The sequence below is a fragment of the Centroberyx gerrardi genome, chromosome 13 (assembly GCF_048128805.1).
Source record: "Centroberyx gerrardi isolate f3 chromosome 13, fCenGer3.hap1.cur.20231027, whole genome shotgun sequence".
NCBI lineage: Eukaryota > Metazoa > Chordata > Actinopteri > Beryciformes > Berycidae > Centroberyx > Centroberyx gerrardi.
Genome location: NC_136009.1, coordinates 18,850,458 through 18,870,474, shown reverse-complemented (window position 1 = coordinate 18,870,474; position 20,017 = coordinate 18,850,458). Strand labels below are relative to the sequence as shown.

At 41.2% G+C, this 20,017-nt stretch overlaps 1 protein-coding gene across 2 annotated transcripts in view; it reads right to left on the bottom strand.

Annotated features, from left to right (window-relative positions):
* agap3 (ArfGAP with GTPase domain, ankyrin repeat and PH domain 3) overlaps window positions 1-20,017 on the bottom strand; it is a 72,379-nt gene that overhangs the window by 4,727 nt on the left and 47,635 nt on the right. For both annotated transcript variants that reach the window (XM_071926454.2, XM_071926453.2), the window contains exons 14-16: window positions 9,222-9,376; window positions 8,651-8,741; window positions 7,983-8,205 (exon numbers count right to left, since the gene is read on the bottom strand). In XM_071926454.2, coding sequence (XP_071782555.1) covers window positions 7,983-8,205; window positions 8,651-8,741; window positions 9,222-9,376 — 469 coding nt within the window. The remainder of the gene's footprint in view (window positions 1-7,982; window positions 8,206-8,650; window positions 8,742-9,221; window positions 9,377-20,017) is intronic.

Here is a 20,017-nt window from a genome sequence, read left to right as displayed (position 1 = left end):
GGCTCTCATGGGACTCTCTATCAATGGGCCTGGGCACCAACATTGCTTACTATCAGCCAGCATGTACAAACTGACAATCTAATTCACTTCAATCCCATTCTATCATAATCACAGTAAAAGAAAACAAACTGGTAAACTGAAGTGGAACTAAAATTATAAAATGAACATTTTGAATGAGCAATGGGATATCACATCTATTTAATGCAATATCAAACATTTAAATAAAAAAAATCAGAATATCACATCATATCAAATTTAAGTATTGCCCCAAATAAGATATTTTTTAATTACAGCAGCTGTATTAACAATAGTTAGTTAGTCACTCCCCTGTATTACGACCTCAGCAGTAGCAGCTAGGTGTCAAGGCTGCCAACTTACCACAGACAGCAACCATTTTCAGACTCATATGTCAGCTGCCAGGCTTATTTCACAGCGCACTCCATCTTGTCCAGAGGAGCCTGGCACTGGCCCTAACTACAGGGGTTAAGTATCTGATGGAAGAGGGGCGAGCCTTTGTCGGTGCAAAGCGCAGTTTGATTAACTGCAAAACACCACCGGAAGCTCATAAAGCAACTTAACCCTCACATCTTAAAATAGTCCTAAAGCTATTACGCATACTACCTTATGGGTGCATTTCTGTAAGGTAAGACTGTCGAGAAAATGTGGAGAAGAATGTCCTTTTCCCCCCAAACCATAAGTAAATCTGTTCTTAAGGATGAGGGTCCTGTGTGAACAACAATGTGGCCCTAATGGCAGGCAATTGGAGTGGCTAGGAGTTTTATGGTGTAAGCCCTCCATCAATCCCTACTCAGTCATTATGTGTGGACAAGCCTGTTAGCAAATCAATTGGCCTTAGAACCAGTGGATTGCTCAAAACAGGAAGGGACAGTCCTGCCCTCCCCTCTTGTTTCCGGTGGAAGAATAAAGTCTTTTGAAAAACAAGTGTCTTTTTTTTCTGGTAAAGAGGATAAAGTATGTCTGAAAACTCAATATACCCCACTGGGTAATCCTCAAGGCAAAATCTACAACCTTGCATGGTTTAGCATAGATCTAAACATGGTTAAAAAAAATCACTAAGGGCTGTTGTCCAAAGTTTGCTTCAGAAAGCTACGCCATGAATGGGATGCCGAATCTGTGGAGCCCAGTGAATTGATATGAGCTAAATGAGGCAGAAAGTTAGCACCAAGATGTGAAACAAAAAGGCTGAGGAGAACCATTAAGAAGATGTCAACGTCTCAGAAAGGAGCCCTGAGGCCACTTTGTTAGCCTCCGCTACAAAATCAGCCCCGAAGACCTCAGGAAAAGACCTCACTGCTGATGCTGAGCTCCAAATTCAACCACAGTTCTGTAGACAGTTCAGTTTAAAAAAGGAAAAGCAGCCAGGCAGCGGTTTTGCAAATTCCTCAGCTGCTGCCACTTGAAAGATAGAGTGTGAAAGGAAGTGAAATGGTAATCCCGCCTCTGTCTTTTGTTTGAAATAGAAAAACAATCCAAACAGAGGTAGGGTTTAGACAGTCAGGGGGAAAACTGAGACCCTTGAAAAGGACACTTCCTCACCACAGGAGGAAGAAAAATAAAATCAGCAGATTTAGCATGTCAAAGCGCCAGGAGAGAGGAGGGAGGGGGGGCAGAGAGGAAAAAGAGAGTGAATTTTCTCAGCATGGGGGATATTTAGGAAATCGAACTGATGGTTACACTCTCCATATATACACACACACACACACACACACACGTCTACACATAGGCACAGACACCAAATTTCCCCACCCCTGTGCACATACTTGTTCTAAATTTCTCTGTTGCTTAGGGGACAGAGGGGAGCTCAAAGTTCCCAATAAAAACGCCTGTGTTTCTTTGAACTAAAAACAACTGGTGTTTGCTTCACCACAAACTTCCTCTATGATTCTGAGTTATCTCATAAGCATCACTGACGCATTGTTTCCTCATTCCGTTTCGTGAATTTTATGCAAATCCTGGGCAAGCAAACCTTACTGAGTCAGTTTGCAGTTTTGTGGGTTTCTTGTCTAGAGCTGGTGTCTCCTTTTGTTTGTCTATGCACAGCCCACCTAGATAATGGCAGGATCAACAGTAGAAAGCCTTAGAGAAAGGCCCCTTTTATAATTCTATTAGAGTTCTGTCCCTTCAGCCCCGAGTTGAGCAATGGATTCTGACCCTGACTTAATTAAGTGGCAAATGGCGGAATGATTCTCCTAAACCCAGCCCACGGAGTCAAGAACACATGACTGCATTCAAATAAAGAGGGACAAACAAGGATAATTAGTCAAGCCTGAAAGACAAAGGCAAATGGGAATTTATAGGGGGGGAAGAGAAACTGAGACAGAGGGGGTGGAGCCAGTGCTGGAGTAGCCACAGAATGACCAATCTGACTGCCTGCAATAAAGGTGCATTGGTCCATAGGAAGAGGAGGAGGAGGAGGAGGAGGAAGAGGAGGATGTCCATTCCACCACTAGCCCATCTTTCAAACACATACTCGGCCCTCCTAAACAATCAAAGGTTCTCCAGCTCCTCCTCCTCTTCCCCGCGCCTCAAACTTCACTGCGGACACATCAAATAGACGCACTGAGGGGAAGAAATGGGGAGGGGGGGGGGGGGGGGGGGGGGAAATACTGGGGTTGAGCAGCCTGAACAGACTTCACAGTGGGGGTGGGCAACTTGTATGGGACCGATTCCCATGCAGCCAGCAGCTTCACTTCCACATACTGAGGGGAGAGAGGGAGAGAGGGAGAGGGAGAGGGAGAGAGAGAGAGAGAGAGAGGGAGAGGGAGAGGGAGAGGCAGAAAGACAGAGAGGGGGCCGAGAGGAAAACGACAGAGATGAAAAAAAAGCACACACAACAGGGAAAGAAAGCTGGGCCCCAGAGCATCAAAGGTTGCTAAGGGCGAGAAATGAAGGAGCAACACAGTAAACGGCACAGCAAAGCTGCTAAATAAGGCCCCCTATGGTCGACCGGGTACAGTTTAGAAATGTTATTCTCTGCTCTAAGAATAACAACTGCACAAGATTTCATTAAGGCAAACATTTAGATTTCTGGAGTGGACGCTTTTCTTGCCGCTGCTTCCAGAGTGCGGTCTGAGCAGATGTAATAGCGCTGACCAGAATCAAAAGGTTGTTTTGTTGAGCCATGGCTCTATAGAGGGGCCAGTAGGAGAGCATCTGGGCGCCCTAGGCAGAAGGATGAGTTGAATATATTGTGACATTAATGAGGTTGTCAGACTCCTCATGATGGAGTGGCTGTGTTTTTGTGCCAGCAAGACTAACACCCTTAAACGCTCACGCTGTTAACCCCTGCTGAACCCTTCCCTCACCGACAAAGCTGAGGGGACGATAACACATGCCACTGCTTATGCATGTGGCCTGCCTCACATACACACACACACATACTTCAAAACCTTGTTCACGTAAAGTAAAAAGGATTATTGTCATTGTCCAACTACAATCCATGTTCTTTCAGGTCATCAATTAAATCTGGCAGTTACGTTAGTTAAGACAAGAAGTTTTCTTCTCATAATAGATGGAGATTTTTCTAACGATAACAATATTGAAACTAAATTACATGCAGAATGGCTTGACTGAGCTGTAATGAATCAGTCCTGCTTCTATGTCTACCTGGCTCTGAAACCCTGTGGCATGTGGGTAATTAGTGACTGTGGTACCACTTCTCCCACACAGGGCTAATTACTGACCTGTGGGTTTCATTTAGAGAGAAAGAGACAGAGAGAGAGCGAGAGAGAGAGCGCAAGCACTACATGGGAAGACCCAGTCATTCATTTGTCTTAATTAATTACTCTACCTCCACCAGGGCTCCTGGCAAGGCCAGCTATTCTAAAGGCTCTTCTGAGAGTTGCCGTTCCAGCACCCCTAACCTGTGAGTAGCCCAGGAGCCTCGCTCAGCGTTTTGGGGACTGATCTGGAGGACGGAGACTGGCAAGGCCGTTACGGAGAGATCCCAGAACAGGTTTTCCTGAGTCTAATGGCCACTAGACCCGATGTTGTAAATCCAAGAAACAGCTCGGGAGGACGAGCCAAGACACTGCTGTCGGAGCGGAGGGAGTTAAAACTAGCAGCGGGTCCAGGTTTGGAGAGGTTAGCGGTGTGATTCATTTTTATTACCGCGCAGCCCCTGCAGGCGGCAGGAGTGGCAAATTATTTCTGAAACAAAGTGGAGGGCTCTCATCAGAGCTATTACCTGCCTGTGGCCGAGGGCAGCGCGGAGCCTACAGAGGGTGACAGTGAGAGGCCCGCGTCAGTGAGGGATAGCCGTCCACATCCGTCCACGCTCCGGGACATCTCCCCCAAATGAGAACTGGTGTGTGTGTGTGTGTGTGTGTGTCTGTGTGTGTGTGCCAGTAGAGGATGAGGTTAAAACTAGCTGTTGGACCTCCCCCACCGTATCCGTCAAAATAGTCTGCAGTGTTTTCTATCACGAGCATGCCAAGCAATTAGAGGTGACGTGCAAAACACGACGACTGCCAGGTGCTAATTAAAAGAACAACTCCCCTCCAATATGCTGACTGCAGAGATCAGCCAGAACGCACGGCTCCCACAAATTTATTATCACCGATTTAATTGTAGCCTGGCCAAGTCTGACTTCTGCATTTATTCTAGTCTTCTGCAAGGTGCAAAAAAATGGTGATTAGGTGACATACATATGCATGGATATATACACCGTTCCCATTACAATGCCTGTAATCAGTCTGATGTACACCAGTAATTTCAGTGTCGCTGTGCGGATCTGCGTACGACAAATCTATATATTGTATTCTTTCGATTCAGAATATCATAAGCTAAACCAATCTTGTGGATGAATGCCTTTTAACTTAAATCTCAAAAAGACAAGGGTAAAACTAGTCTTGCAGTAGACATTCAATCAGATGCTGAGTTGATATGCAGGTAGTTACTGAATCGTTTAGATTAGGTGTCACTAATGTTTAGTGGGAGTCGGGAGCCATATACTGGCTGCCTAGGTGCCATCACAAAGCTGCTACATGTCACCAAAGTGACACAATTAAAATCCTCTCATATGTGCTCTCCTCAAGTTAAGGGGAGCACATGAGTTCTGAGTGAGGGTTTATGGGTTAGAGGGAAGGAAGGAAAATAAATGCATCCCATTAAGCTGGTTGCAGTATTCATGGTCCCTTACAATTCATAATAAAGCAAGATGATAGCAACGTTTTCCTTTCTGATAAATCACTACCCCACAACGATACATAATACAGAAATATCAGCAGCATTTCAATAACCATTTGGCCATATATGATATTTACAACAGCTGTTTTTGTCTGAAGATTAGTTATGCTCTTAATGAGATTTAGTGTTTGACAGTGAAAACTAATGGAGACTCCGCTGCAGGATAAGATCTGATAGGATGGATAAGATCTGCAGGATAAGATTTTTTTTAGACAATGAAGAACCTTCCTGCCCAAGGCGACATGGGACTGACAGTGGTAGGAGAGGAATCAACATCAATAATCTTTCATCAAGGCTATAGTGGAGCACTTTAGCCCGGATACCATTCAATAAATAACTGTAGGCCATCATTCAATTTAGAACTGGCCAGAGTGGGGAGAATGGATTGAAGAGCAAAGGGGAAAGGACCAGCTTAGACTCACTGTAGATAAGAAAAAAATAAATAATAAAAAATTATTAAGTCTATTTGTTTATTTCCAATTTGAAACAGAATCAGCACTTTTCAATACCACTATTTAAAGGTGAATAGGAACTGAAAAATTGACAGTATTCATATGGTCCCAGTATGTGCACATGAACAGCTCTCTTCCAAAGCTAGAAGCCACAGAATCAACAAGGAAATCTGTGATATCGTATTGATGTGCATCCTGGAGCTGCTCCATTGACAATAAATAGGAAACTGGCTTTGTAGACTTGTACATTGCTTGAACTTTTATACTCAAGCGAGCCTTATTTAATGGTATTGCTATAAGTAACACTGGTGTGACATCACAGATTTGGGGGCAAACTTGTCCCTCTTGCTTCTGGTTATGGGAGATGAGAGTGAATGTCCACAAACATAGATTAAGGCATAGGAATTGGGGTTATTATTAGGGTCAGAGTGGGCCGATATTGGCCTATTATTAAATATGGGATATCGGTCAGTCATGCGGTCCACTGCTGATATGATGAAGGTTCCTGCTTGACCACAGCTACATATAAACAGTCTGTAAAACCTGCAATTAAATTTTATTTTATTTGCACAATTTATTTAGTCATTTAATTGTTCAATAACATTTTGTTTGTACATTAATTCATTATTTTTAGTAATCTATCCTGTGTGTTTCCCTGCCATTAAGTAGTTGTGGTGTGTCACCCTGCCTTAACGAGCTGCAAACCCTAAATTCCTCCTACATTTCATCAGTTTGCGATTCAATAGTGTCAGTATTACTACTGCTTCAGAGGTTTTTCCACCCTGCCAACAATAAAATGCTGGGGTAAACACTGAATACTTGTAACTGTTTGGCAAGGAAATACATCAACACAAAAATATCAGCTATCAGCAGCTTCAGCACAAAAATATTAGTATCGGCCTTCAAAAACCCATTTCGGTCAAAGTCTAATTTCAAAGTTGAAATTTAGCAGCATTTCCCTGAAAAGGCAGACTACTGCATTTTGATGACAAATTAAAAACATACTGTACAATACAATAGATTCTTACAATCAAATTACATCAATCTATTCTTCATAATCTAAGTGTCGTCATTACTAACTCATCTAATTGTGCACAACACACAACATGAGTAAAGCCTAGAGACTCAAGCTATCAATGCTTATTATAATCATTATTATTAGTATTAGTAGTAGTAAAATAACTACATTGGTATGGCAGTTTTCTTAACAAAGTTCCAGTACTGTGATGTTTAAGCAGTCTAATGCCAGTAGGGAGACCCTACAGTCGTGTCTTTGCTGTGACAGACAGAGTGATGACCTCGCCCCGTGTGATGGATATGTGACAGGGCGGCTGGGGGCCTGAGGGCCTTGGCGCTTGGGGTGGGGCTTAGCCATAATGGTGTGCTTAATTACCTGCACAGCCACACAGCAGGTCATTAGTCAGTCTGGGACGCTAGGCCTCACCTGTCACCAAGAGATAAACAATCCTCCTACCAGATCTGGGTACCTCCGAGGAAAGGGAGCGGACAGAGGTGGGTAGGTTAGGGCAGGGCAGTGCGGGGCAAGGAGCAGAGTATGATTTAGGGGATACATATTTAAAAAGGTGGAAAGCTGCTTGTTAGTCCCCCTCTACCCAAAAGAAACGTCTTACGGTGGCTGTCTCTCAAAAACACCCTGGTTTGTTGAGTATGTTGAATATGTTCTAAACGTTCTACTTTTGTACATACTGCAACAAGTCAGATGGATAAATCTATAAAGTTGTGTACATTCAAATCTTGCAGGAACAGGGGACTTGGTTTCTGAAGTGGCTTGGATGGTAAGCTGTTTTCTCGATTAGCGCTGACATGTCAAGTAACTAACTTGATTGATTTGGAGCTAGTCAGGGCATTTATCAGGTAGGTGCAAAATGATGTCACACGCGACACCCTCCTCATGAATTATGGTTTTAAAGTCGGGATAGAGGAGGGACAGACACATGGGACAGCAGATACAGTGGTGGAAGTATGAGACAGGCAGATAAAACAAAGATGAAAAAGAGACAGAGGTATGTAGATGACAACAAAGTATGCCGACACGTAAACAGACACACAGGCATTGTGATCACTGGGGATGGACTGATATTAAAACAGAAAAAACGGCACTCTTGTCTCAATAGCCAGACATTTAAGGACCCCTGGCGCTTTTAGCATGGAGCATTCTTGGTGTGAAATGCCTGCGCTGAAATGTGGGCGGCCAATAAATGGCAGCTAATGGAGAGAGGAGTGTGCCGGCTTCTCATTCTTTAATCTCGGTATGCTTCATTAAGCAGCACCTTTTTCTTTTTCGAGGGCTGCCATACTAACCTGGTGCTGTCAGTGCCCGGCTTGGTGTAGCCCTCCAAGGCCCCCTCCCACACGCTGTTGGCCATCGCGTTACCGATGGCGGTCATCACCATGCTGAGCTCCACCGGCCAGTCGTCCAGGTCGAGGGAGCGGACGCGAGACAGGTGGGTGCCCAGGTTCCTGTGGATCCCCGAGCACTCGATGCAGATCAAGGCCCCCAGGTTCAAACTGGCCCAGTCTGGGTCTGCATGGTAGAGGATAGGAAGAGATTGTGAAAACGGAATATGACAAAGTGAATACCGATGCTCCATCAGCCGTGAACCTGGCAAATATTCACTCTAAACAGGTGATTTATGATGATCTCCCTATTCTGATACTAAAAATATACTCTTCTGATAGAGGTGGTATAGCTCTGCTCAGAATGTTTTGCGTCTGGAAAATCCCTCTTGGAAAAAAGGGTTTTGTGAGGGTAAGACTGCATTCGAACCTTCGCAGAAAAGACATTTATTGATAGTAAGCAAAGTGGAAAACTAACTTTAAACCTAATTTATTTTAATGATTTTTAAAGTGAACTAACATGTTGCATCTGTACATACAGTATAAGATTTAACAATGACATGGGTTGCACATTTAGCTCCAAATCCGCTCTAACACTCGACTCTGCCGTTGTGGTGAAGTATTATACTCACTGGGACCATCACAGTCCACACAGAAGCTGTTCCCCCTCACGTTCCTTATGGACTGAATGGCCACTGCGTCACTTTGGCTGCCTAACCGGGACTGTAAGAAATGAAGGAACGAATAAGTCAACAGGAGGTAATCATGGCGAGAGTAAGAGAAGGCACAAGATCATAGCTGGTTTCAAATCACAGACAACCGGGGGAGAAGAGAGGGAAGGAACAGGAAAGGAAAGGCTTAGAGAAAGACTGAGGCGGAGAAAATATGAATATGAAAATGAGGCCTTGTCTCCCCAGTATGCTGACACAAGCCGTGTTCTATCTCTGATGTCTGTCAGTTCTAATAAGAGATCCCCCACACTGCACTGCACCTGTCTGACAACCTCCCACATGTGACAGCTTGAAGAGGGGGAGGAGGGGCGGGGGAGGGTTATGGCGCAATAAAGGGCTGGAAAGAAGGAAAAGGAAGAAAGGAAGCAACAAGATTGTATGATGCTGAGGATGCCGTGGTGAGATGATAATATCACCCATCTTGTCCATTTTTTTTTATATTTCTCTACGTTATCTCGTTTCGTGTTCCCACCTTGTTCTTCATGCTCTCGCAAGACTGCAGGCTAGCGAAGATCTGGCTCTCAATCGCTTGGACCCACAGCTCCCGCTCCTCGTATGTAGACGCCTCAAAGTTCCATGTCTGACCCGTCAGCGACACAATGATGAACTCAAAGGAATCCTCTTGCTCTGGAAAACACAGATAAACGATATGTTAATAATCTATAAGGAGTCAAAACAAAGAAAAAAGGCAGCTTGAGAGGACAAAACACAAGTGCCTTGGCTTTTTTCAAGGCTAAATTATGCTTTTGAAGCCAGAATTTTCTGATTTTTTCTATACCACCACAATCCAGACTACATAAATGTTTCACACACGGACTGAAATATACGTGTTTGAGCTATTCAGTCTATCTGATGTGCACACTTTTGGGTGTCCCTATGCTTGCGCACAGGTTTATTCAAAACCATGACTTCTTTGTCCTTCTCATCTGTATTCGCATCCTTCGCATCCTGTCGCCATAATGGAAAACGTGCATGTTAGCTGGAGTAACACTAGAAGGATGTCGGTTGTGCAATCTGACTCTGCAAGTCAACGGCACAGCTCAATGATCGACGCCCACCCATGCACAAATGCTAGATGTACTGGTCGTCTGTTAAACTCAGCAAAGTTAAATGATTTCTTGGCACCCTCTCTGCGCCCTGGTGGTGCAATCTCCTCTGAAGATCCCTTCAAAACTCCAACACGTAAATGGAAGGACACATCTTGTTTGCTTACTTGTTATTATCGAGAGACCAATCAACAGCGTTGCACAATCTAAGTCATTTCCTTCTAGTTTTGATGACTCAACAATTCATATCCTACGTCTTTGGCATTTATAAGAACGCAGATTTCTTGTTTTACATCATGAAACTGGTGGGAGTGCTAGACATATTGCAGGGTTTTGGGTGCATAAGTAAAGGAGTGTACAAATAGACTTAAAGGAAAATTCCATCCTTGGATAGTCTGACACTGTTATATATCATCGATCTGTGATGTTCAATGCATTCCAGGAGTTATGTTGTGATGAAGTGTTGTAATTTACTTCTTTTGTATTTTACTTTTTTGGTGTACCCACTCAAGAAAAAAACACCAGTCAAGAAAAAGCGAGTCCTGCCCCTTATGAAAAACACAACATGCCTTGTGGCTGCATTGCATTATGGGCTATTGAGGATACTGTTGGTTGAGAAATTGGTATCTCTGCCTCTTCTATGATGGATTTCTCCCTGTATGATTGTTGAACGTCGGTGCAAAATAGTGAGTGTAGAAAGAAGCCCTCGCTCTTTGATTCTGAGGGACTGACACCAAAACCTGACATTTTTTAGATTGTTGAAAAATGTTCTCCCATTAAACTCCATTGTAGCTGCGCTGGAAATATCTAGTCATGACCTCACATCGTCTGCATTTGGTCAGTTATCCACAAGAATAAGAAAAATACACCACCAAACAACAAAATGGACCCAGGAATGACAGGTACATCGCCAACAACTGTTTTTGAAACAGTGTTAAAGTGTTTTAGGGTGGGTTTTTCCTATTAGTGCAAGTCAAGATTTGAGTCATGGAATCTCAAGGTCTGAATCAGGCCTTATGTACTGGAAATTAGACATGTGTGCCAAGTGAAACCACCCCCGAGGGCTTTAGGGCACCCTTGTTTGCACAATTGTTATTAATTCAGTTTCTGAATACAAGCAATACTACAACATCACTAACAAGATCTACATTCTCACATTCACTCACTCCTTCAAACACGCACAAAACAATGTGTAACCCGTTTTCCAACAAGCACCTCTCCATCGTTACGTCTACAAGCCAAAGCAGCGTTCCTCTCTTTTTGGATTCTGCACACAAAACAACATTCAAAACATTGAAGTTTGCGCTCATGCTTTGATTGTATCGTTTCTTAAGTTCACACTATGGGAAAAGTACTACCAAACAAATAGTGCATCTTATTTCTCAAGAGCTGGTAATATTGCACACTCATTACTTATTTTATTCCAGACCTTATTTTTGCTTTATTGCTTTATTTTTAAAAGTTGCAACATATGAACTCCAATGATATTTAGAGGGAGGTTCCATTATTGTAATATAAGTGACTTTATAAATAGTGATGACAAAAGCATTAAACATCCTAGTGGATATTTAACAATTGCTTAAAAAGTGAAGTAAGGGAAAATGAATGAGGTCCCAGGTGTTTTGCAATAATTGCCCAAAGTGAAGCTGAGTCAATTGCTCTCTGTGAAGAGCATTTAAAATCTGTCTCATAATATGCACTTGTTAATACATTACTAAGATTGACTACAGGCTTGACTCTAGTGTTACATTACTTATGAATGGCAAAGCAGACTTCAGGCCCTTTGGGACTCTACCAACCTGGTAAGAACAAGCTACAGCAGAATGGCTGCGAGAGCATGGAGTTACAAAACTGGCTTCAGGCTGCTTGGGAATCAACGACCAAGGCTGCATCAATTTTGTATGTATATCATTCTGTTGAACTAGAAAAAGTGATGTGTGATTGCTCATGTGGAGTGGAAAGTAACTTTGTATCCACTACAGAGAACTCTGGCGGCCGCAGTGTATTGATAACATAATTACTGTGGTGTTATTCTGCTTGTAGTTGGGAAGAGGAGGCAAGCCACATGAAAAGTAAAGGGCAGTTTTGCTTGTGCAACTTAAACACTGACAGGCACCTTGTGAAGTTCTAATGCTAGTAAGCTGCAGTTGCTAAAATTAACAGTTGATCAAAACGGTCCAGAGCAAGCTGGCCACAAGACAAGTTACATTGTAGAAGGTTCACAGATTGCACTGTCATACACTAACCATTGACGTAGCCTGTTCTGCAAGAGAACAGCAATGGAAGAACAATGTTAGATAGACACTGGTGGTGGAAATACATATATGTAAAAAAAAAAATAAAAAAAAAAATAAAAAAATATATATATATATATATATATATATATATATATATATATATATATATATATATACATATAATTTAAAACATTAATTTAGAACATTTCACATAAATAAATGAATAAATAAGCAAGTAAGTAAGTAAGTAAGACAGTGTCTAAACAGACACTGTAAAAACACTGTCACTGAAATGATTGTCAAACCAGTTGTTTACTGCGTAGGTCTTGTTATCATCTGACAGCATATTATGTTTGCAATTCCTTGTAATTTGTGTTTCCTTGTAGTTTCATGTGTTTCATATATATTATTATCAAATTTACTGGTAAAAATCAGAGGCTGTTTTAGTTAAAAAGTTTGAGGCTGTCATGGCTATTTCGTTATTGCCTTTATTTGTAAGTTATAGTCTTTTATAAAACTACTTCTATCAGATCACTGACATGGTTTATACCATTACTTGCCAGGAACATATAACAAATTTTGTAGCAACTTGCCATATTTAGTTAAATATAATATGAAGTCATCTGCATAAAGGTATAATTTATACTCTGTGATTGATATATACCCTAGGTATCTCATTATCCTATATTTTTTAAGCTAATGGTTCAATAAAAGTTGCAAATGGTGACATTGAGCTTCCATGTTAAATGACTATTCATTTGAAAATGTTCCAAGAGACTTAGATTTGTATATATTTTGGCCTGAGATTATCTTATTTTACACTTCATTATATTACATGATATCATATTTAGATTAGATTAGGTGAAACATTAATGATCCCCATGAAATCCCCAGGAAATTGAATAGTCACAGCAGCAGAGAATGAGATATGAGTAGGAACAAATAAAGAGTACTGAAGATAATGCAAGTAATTACAATAACCAAACATATTGAAAATAATACAGTAAATAAATAAATATACATCATCTTCCTTGACAGATTTACAGGTTGAAGCAGATGTGCAAGTGTGCACGACCATTTCCATTATCACAGATGAGAAACATGTGTCCAGGCATGCAAATATGCATTGCACATTATTTACAGATGGAGGTAAGATATGTACAGAGCTGAGTTACTTTGTACAAAGTTTTGACCAGGTTTGAGATTTTGTTGGCATATTGAGTAGTTTAGAATATCTAATAGGAACCTCCATTCTATCAAATGCTTATTCAATATCAACTGCTATTTCTGACATTTTGATATTTGTCTTTTAGCATCCTGTACAAGGCTAGGGTATGAGTGTGTATTTGTTTGGAGATGTCTTTTGGATAAATATTATTTGTGAGGATCTTGACAATTCAGCTGGCAATTATTTTAGCAAGATTTTTTTTTTCTTTTAATCACAGTAACGTAAATTTATTCTCCTGTAATCTCCTTGGGTGCCTCTACTTCTGCCTGGTTTCAAGATAAAAGATTCCAGGGCTTGGTTTATTGAATTAGGCAAGGTTTGGTTTTCATTCATATATATTAGTGTCTGAAAAAAAAAAAAAAAATGGAGTCTGAGAATGTTTAGGAAACCATTCCAGGCACAGTAGGCTGCCCTATTGATGCTGAGTGTACGCACTTGAAAATAATGACTGCCACATGTAAATAATTACAGTAGGATTACTAAATATAGCTTGGCCACTACATCCATACTTAGCTCATTAGCCTGTTTGTATTTTCCCTATAAAAAAAACCCCCAACATAAGTCTCATATTTTGGTTGTGTCTTTCTTTGTTGAGTCAAAATCACCTTAAATATGACCGTTTCCTTCAGGTCTGCTAGACTGTTTCGCTAATGAAATTCAAATTTGGAAACCATCAAGGCTATTAATTTGATTTTTTTCCTTTCACAGATCCCTCTTTTTTTGATCCAGTTGGAAGACTTTTTGATTAAAATTGATTTTGAAAATTGTGCATAGGTTGTGTTTTATTACTGTAATTCACTCTTCGTGATTAACTAAGCTTTATGAAAATGTCACCTGTCATTTTGAGCAAGAGGTCTGACACAACATATGCTCCAACACATGTCATAAGCCTCTGCTGTTCAGAAGCAATTCATTAACTCTGTACAGTACAATGTGACTGATGTAACATCTCTGGTCTCTGCACATGCTTGAGCTCATAGTCAAACGATTTGTAATTACCTAATTATGTCTATGCAAATAGCGGGCTAATTTGCATAAACCATGTTTGGAGGACTGGAGGCGAGTAGACACAGGGGGAATGGTTTTTCCTACATAGCTTCCATCCACTGTGTGCTGGGATTGGTTCTCAATACTCTATCAGTCTGTGGTCATTTGATCCAATTAATTAATCAAAGGCTGTGATATTATTTCTCATCAATAAATAATTGAAGCTATAGTAAAAGGAAAAATTTGTTCATAGAGCAAAATATAATCAGAGAAATCTAGCTTAATCCAGTCTGACAACTGATGTGTGGGGAAATGTTCAAAATTAAATCACTTAATCCTCTGCATGAGTTATGAAATATATTTCCAATCAATTGAGCCTCCTTGGTGTGAGCCACAACCCTGTGCTGTGACAGTGCTGTCAAATGACAGATGTCTGACAGACGCTACTAATGTAGCAATCCCTATGCTCTGGTGGAGGGCCATCTCTTCAGGGGGAAAGCAATAATCCAATTAGCTCGACACCAACTTCAATTATCTGATTTAGTTTGTGGAATCGACTACAGGTCACGGAAAATCAATAAAGACTTGGAAACCTCTTTATTTAGACTTACAGTGAAAAAGTCTTTATGTGGGTGAGACATTTTAAGCCACTAGTAGGGATTAAAATATACAATTCAACACTATATAGATATAGATCAAATAGTGAATTTAGAGGACCCCAAAACGGAAAGAAATGAAAATAAAAAATAAGTGAAGAGACACAAACTTGGACAACAAAAAAAAACGAACTTAAATTATACTGTTGATATCATTTTGCTACTGTTTGATTCTGCACAATACATAAAAAGCTTTTTCCTTCGAGTCTGAAATAGCCTGTCCAATATACCTTTAAAAACATTAGGCTACTGCATTTGGATATAATTTGTGGTTCTCCTTAGACTCAAATGGCGTTATACTTGTGTTTTCATCTTTTTAAAAACCTGAACAAAGCTAATTATTCTGTTGGCTGGCCAGGCAATAAATTGGAGGCATTAAAACACTTTCATTATGGAGATTAAAAAAGCAATGGATGGCTGATTTCTTAAACTGATGAGTATACAAGGGAAAACAAATCTAATTCTCCATGCATAGTAATGCCCATGCGAGACATACTGTACTCACTAAGGAGACAGGGGACCATGTGCAGTAAGAATGTGCCGTCGCCACATAACTGCAGTGGTATTAAACCCAGTGTCATTGTGGCACCGGTATTGCCATTACAAGCAGATACAGCACACTGATATCACTTTTTAATGCCGTCCACAGTGTGGCAATTCCACTCCATAAGCCAAAGTAATTCTGTTCCATGTAAGCATGACGCTTAGGGTCAAAATGTCCTCCTCCAAGACAATAAATATGAGCATGAACGATGTGCCTAGGTATCACTGCTATCTTAGAGGCAGCTGCCATGATGAGCTTGTGAAAGGGCCATTAGCGCTCCTGATATTACTCAATGGTTGCAGTTAGCACATGGCTAACAGAGGAACGATCACCTTGTCACATTAACATGAGCATTAACCCCCTGACCAAATCTATCCACCAGCAATACAATCAACAAGTTCGTGCCAATTAGAAGTAAATTAACATAGCTAGGCCAGTGGGCGGACAAGAAGGAACACAATTTAAAGCCAATGGAGGAGACAACTGTGAAGAATGAGGGAAATATGATTTGCCTTAATTAACATGGCATAATAAAAAGGAAATTAGAGTGTAATGGCCATAGAGCTACAAAGAGGAAGGCACAGATAAAGAAACACATCGTCTCTGATGCCCGTCTACCATTTACATGCATCATAAAACTGTTAGAGAACCTTTCAGTTACAGATGTTCGTCAGCCACTTGACGGCTTCTAACAGCAACACAACAGCTCTTAATACACTCTTTTGCACTAATAAATAATTGCTTTGAGATATAAAAACACAATAAGAAAAACTGCTACAGTAAAATCCATTCGTTTATTGGGTATCAGTAAAGAAATTGTGTTCATATTGTTAACATACTGTGTAAATCATTTATATATGTATCACACCAGGCATTTGTTTGACCTGAGAATCAAACTGGCACCTGAAAGACAGGAGGGTGACCTGAGGACGATGATCCCTCTATTGTTGTGTATGTGGCATGCAGCAGATGCACCGCTGAGGACCTGTGGAGCAGATTAGCACCTCTGGGGTTTGGTGGCGAGCCCAGCTGTGCAGCTATATGGCAGGCAGCGACACAGTATCTATTCTGTCTAAAACCCCTCACAATACCTCTGGAGATTGATTTGAAGAACGCCTGAGAAAGGACTTAGCAAACCGTTCTTAGCCTTGAGGACTCTCTCTCTTTATCTATCTGTGTGTGTGTGTGTGTGTGTGTGTGTGCGTGTGTGCCCATGTGAGCACTTGGCTGAAATGATGGTAAAGTGCAGGGGACATATCAAAGGTGAGCTATTGTTTTTGTATGTAGGATGTGTTGTGTTGTGTTGTGTGCACGCATCAGGCAGTCACTTAAAGAAGTGCTTGCCGTTCCTGTGAATTAACGAGCAGTTGGGAAGAACAGGCCAAGGCGGTGCCATCTGTAAATGTCACAGGCACTGCTTGCTCATTTTACACATCATTAAAGCCAATATTCCTAACCTGTATCAGAGCAATCAGGAGCAGGCCATTACTGCGACAGGGGCCCCGGGGGAACCACGACCAAACTCAGAAAGGAGAGAACAGGGAGAGAGAGAGAGAGATAGAGCACACTCTTTATCTATCTGACACACACGCACTCGCACTCACGCGCACACACTTCTGCACACTTCTGTACACATGCACGCAGCCACATGCACACGCACGTACACAAAACAAACACACCTTCCACCAATAAACAAACACATGAAATCAGCAGCAACACCACTACCCTAATAGCTAGTGCATTTAACAACAGAGCAAAATGAAAACAGGGCCAATTATACATGTATCTGTGGGCAGTGTGTATAGAGCCCAAATGAGAATCTTGTTATTCCTTTCCCTCCATACTGTGGCGTTCAGAAAGCTAAGCCATTACAAGAACGGAGGCTCCAGGGACAGCTTTCGGAAATGAGAGCGAGTCGGGGAGTGACAAAACAAAGTATTGAGATAAACACCCACCATTAGCACAGGCAGTTAAACCTCCATTTCCTAATCCTCAGCTGGACTCCAGAGGATATTAACCCTCGGCATACTGAGGTGCAGGACAGGAGGATCCTGGGTTAAGGCGGTGACACAATATAGAATCTTAGCCCATTTTGACAAATTCAACAGATTTTCAAGATCAGGCCGCTTTTCGGGACTGTCCTGATTAATGGCAGGCACCGGTTATCTTGTAGTGTGAACACAGAAAGAACTCAATCTCTTGCCTCCCAGTCTAACTGCAGATGAGTCAGGGTCAAGATTATATCAAACAAGGCAGTTTTTCATAACCTGAATCTGGTCAAACTCATGTAATGCAAGACAGGACAAGAGTTCAAGGAAGGAATCTGAGCACTGTGACCTGCCCAATAAGAGCTGAATGAAATGAAAACAAAAGAAAAGAATGGAAGTGATAAATGTTGATGAATACCACAGTTGTAAAGGCTATGGTGGTATTCAAATGATCTCCACTAGCCTTATAGCTGGCTTGATAAAAAGCCCTTTTCCCTTGTTGGTCTAGATGGTGTATATACTTTGGAATTCAAGCTCAGTGCATCTTGGTTTGGGCAGAAATGTCCAGTTATCAGTTTTAAGTTTTATTACATCTGATTATTGTAACTAATTCAGCCTAATTATTCACTGTCCAGTTGCTAATCACCGGTTTTAAATAGTCTCTTGATAATTAAATTGTGTGTGTTTTGTAACTGGGCCAGTGATCCCAGTGGATCCGCATCACATTGTGTATGATCTCCCATCCTGCTCCCCAACTCCATTGAACGGTATATGCCGTTGTAAACAGTATGACAAGAAATTTACAGAAGACTGGAAATGGTGTACGTACACATGGAAAAACGTGTGCATATGTGTATTTTCATTTTCCAGATATCTGATATATTTTGATAGATATCTAAATAAAATATTTCAGAACAGGAGTGTGAGGAGACAAGTTTGCCTCTGAAGCTAAAGTCAAGTTTTATGCTGATGTTACTTCACCGGTGATACTGCCATTCTTAGAAACATGCATAATTGTCGTGATATTTTGTTCCTTTTGAGAAATTTAGTCTACATTTCTACTACATTTGATACACTGATTTCACAAGGGTAGATCACATACTCATCAGCTACTTTGTTGCAAACATTAGTATAATTCTTACAGCATCCCAATACTGTTAAAAGTGCAAGCCAGTAAGAGTGTAAAGCCACTAAAAGTATAAATTGTTGGAATTCTATTTCAACTGAGGTTGTACTCATGTTTGTCACAAAGATCAGTGTTTCATGTTTAATTCATAATCATTGAGTTTTTAGAGGAGTGTTGGGGTCAATTTGGAGTTCAGGTTTGGGAGGAGAAATTCTCACAATTTTTAATCTACTCTCCCCACAGTGGTGTGCATCATGATGCACAGCTCTTCAAGGGAAGTTGGTCACATCCACTCATTCTTTCATTGCACAGCTCTTTTGGATACATCTCTCCCTCACCTTACTGTTCGGCTTTTGTGTCCGACCACCTCCCCATTCTCTTAAACATATACCGTATATCACTTAACTTCTCATAAACTTCTCTCTAGTTGTATCAGATACAATCCAGTGGAGTCCTTTCAATCACTTTCAATTCAATCAGTTCAAAATGTAAAATTAAACTACTATCCATTGGTTGATGACTGAGAATTCACTCTTGATTCTTTCATCCAACAAGGGCTTTATGAATCTATTTAAGATTAATTTGGTTTAAAAAATGTACTTTGTGAATATAAAGTGAATTCACCCCAACCCTGCTTTAGAGAAAATGCCAAACACAGTACTATGCAGAGCATGTGGGATCATTACAGGTCCACCCCTGACATTGGCTGCAAATCGAATGTGTAAAATGTAATGGGTGTGTGAGATGTAAATGTAGACCTAAACATCTACATTAAATGCATTTAGACACACACACGTAGTTTTCACTTTTTTCTCACCGACTTCTGTGACCCTGAAAAGAGTAAATATCCTCATCTATAAAACTGGAAGGAACAGGAAGGTGCCTCTCTCCTCACAGTTTCCCTCCATTCCTCCATCTCTCCCTGTATGCCCCTGTCTGTTCGCATTGAACATGTTAAAACCCCAAAACAATGAGCATTTGATACACTTTCTTTAAAAGAGAAATACATTAATGATGCTCCCTGACAGTCTGCATTAATCAGAGGGGGCTCCCCCTGAACACAACTCTTTATCGGCCATCGATTTTCCAGTGGGTTTATGGCGAGCGACACACCGAGAGAGCTCGTCGCCGGGCGGCTGCTGGGAAACACATTACGGGGCTGTCAGTTGTCTCGCCATGCATCCTGCATCATTCTTTAAGCACATGAGAAGTTCATTACACCACACAGCTCTGACAGTGCATAGGATATTAGGGACTGTGTCCATTGTGCATATCCTTGGTGGAAGTGTAGCACAGTTGACATAGCAGAGAATTCACACATTCTCTAAATATCACGGCTTTACAGTGATTTGAAGTAAATGCGTTTTTTGAAGGCTGCAACAGTTCAAAAGTGATCTGAAGTCAACAGTTTAAAGCTGTTAGCTCGACTTTCCAAGGGGTGGCTCAACACTACACT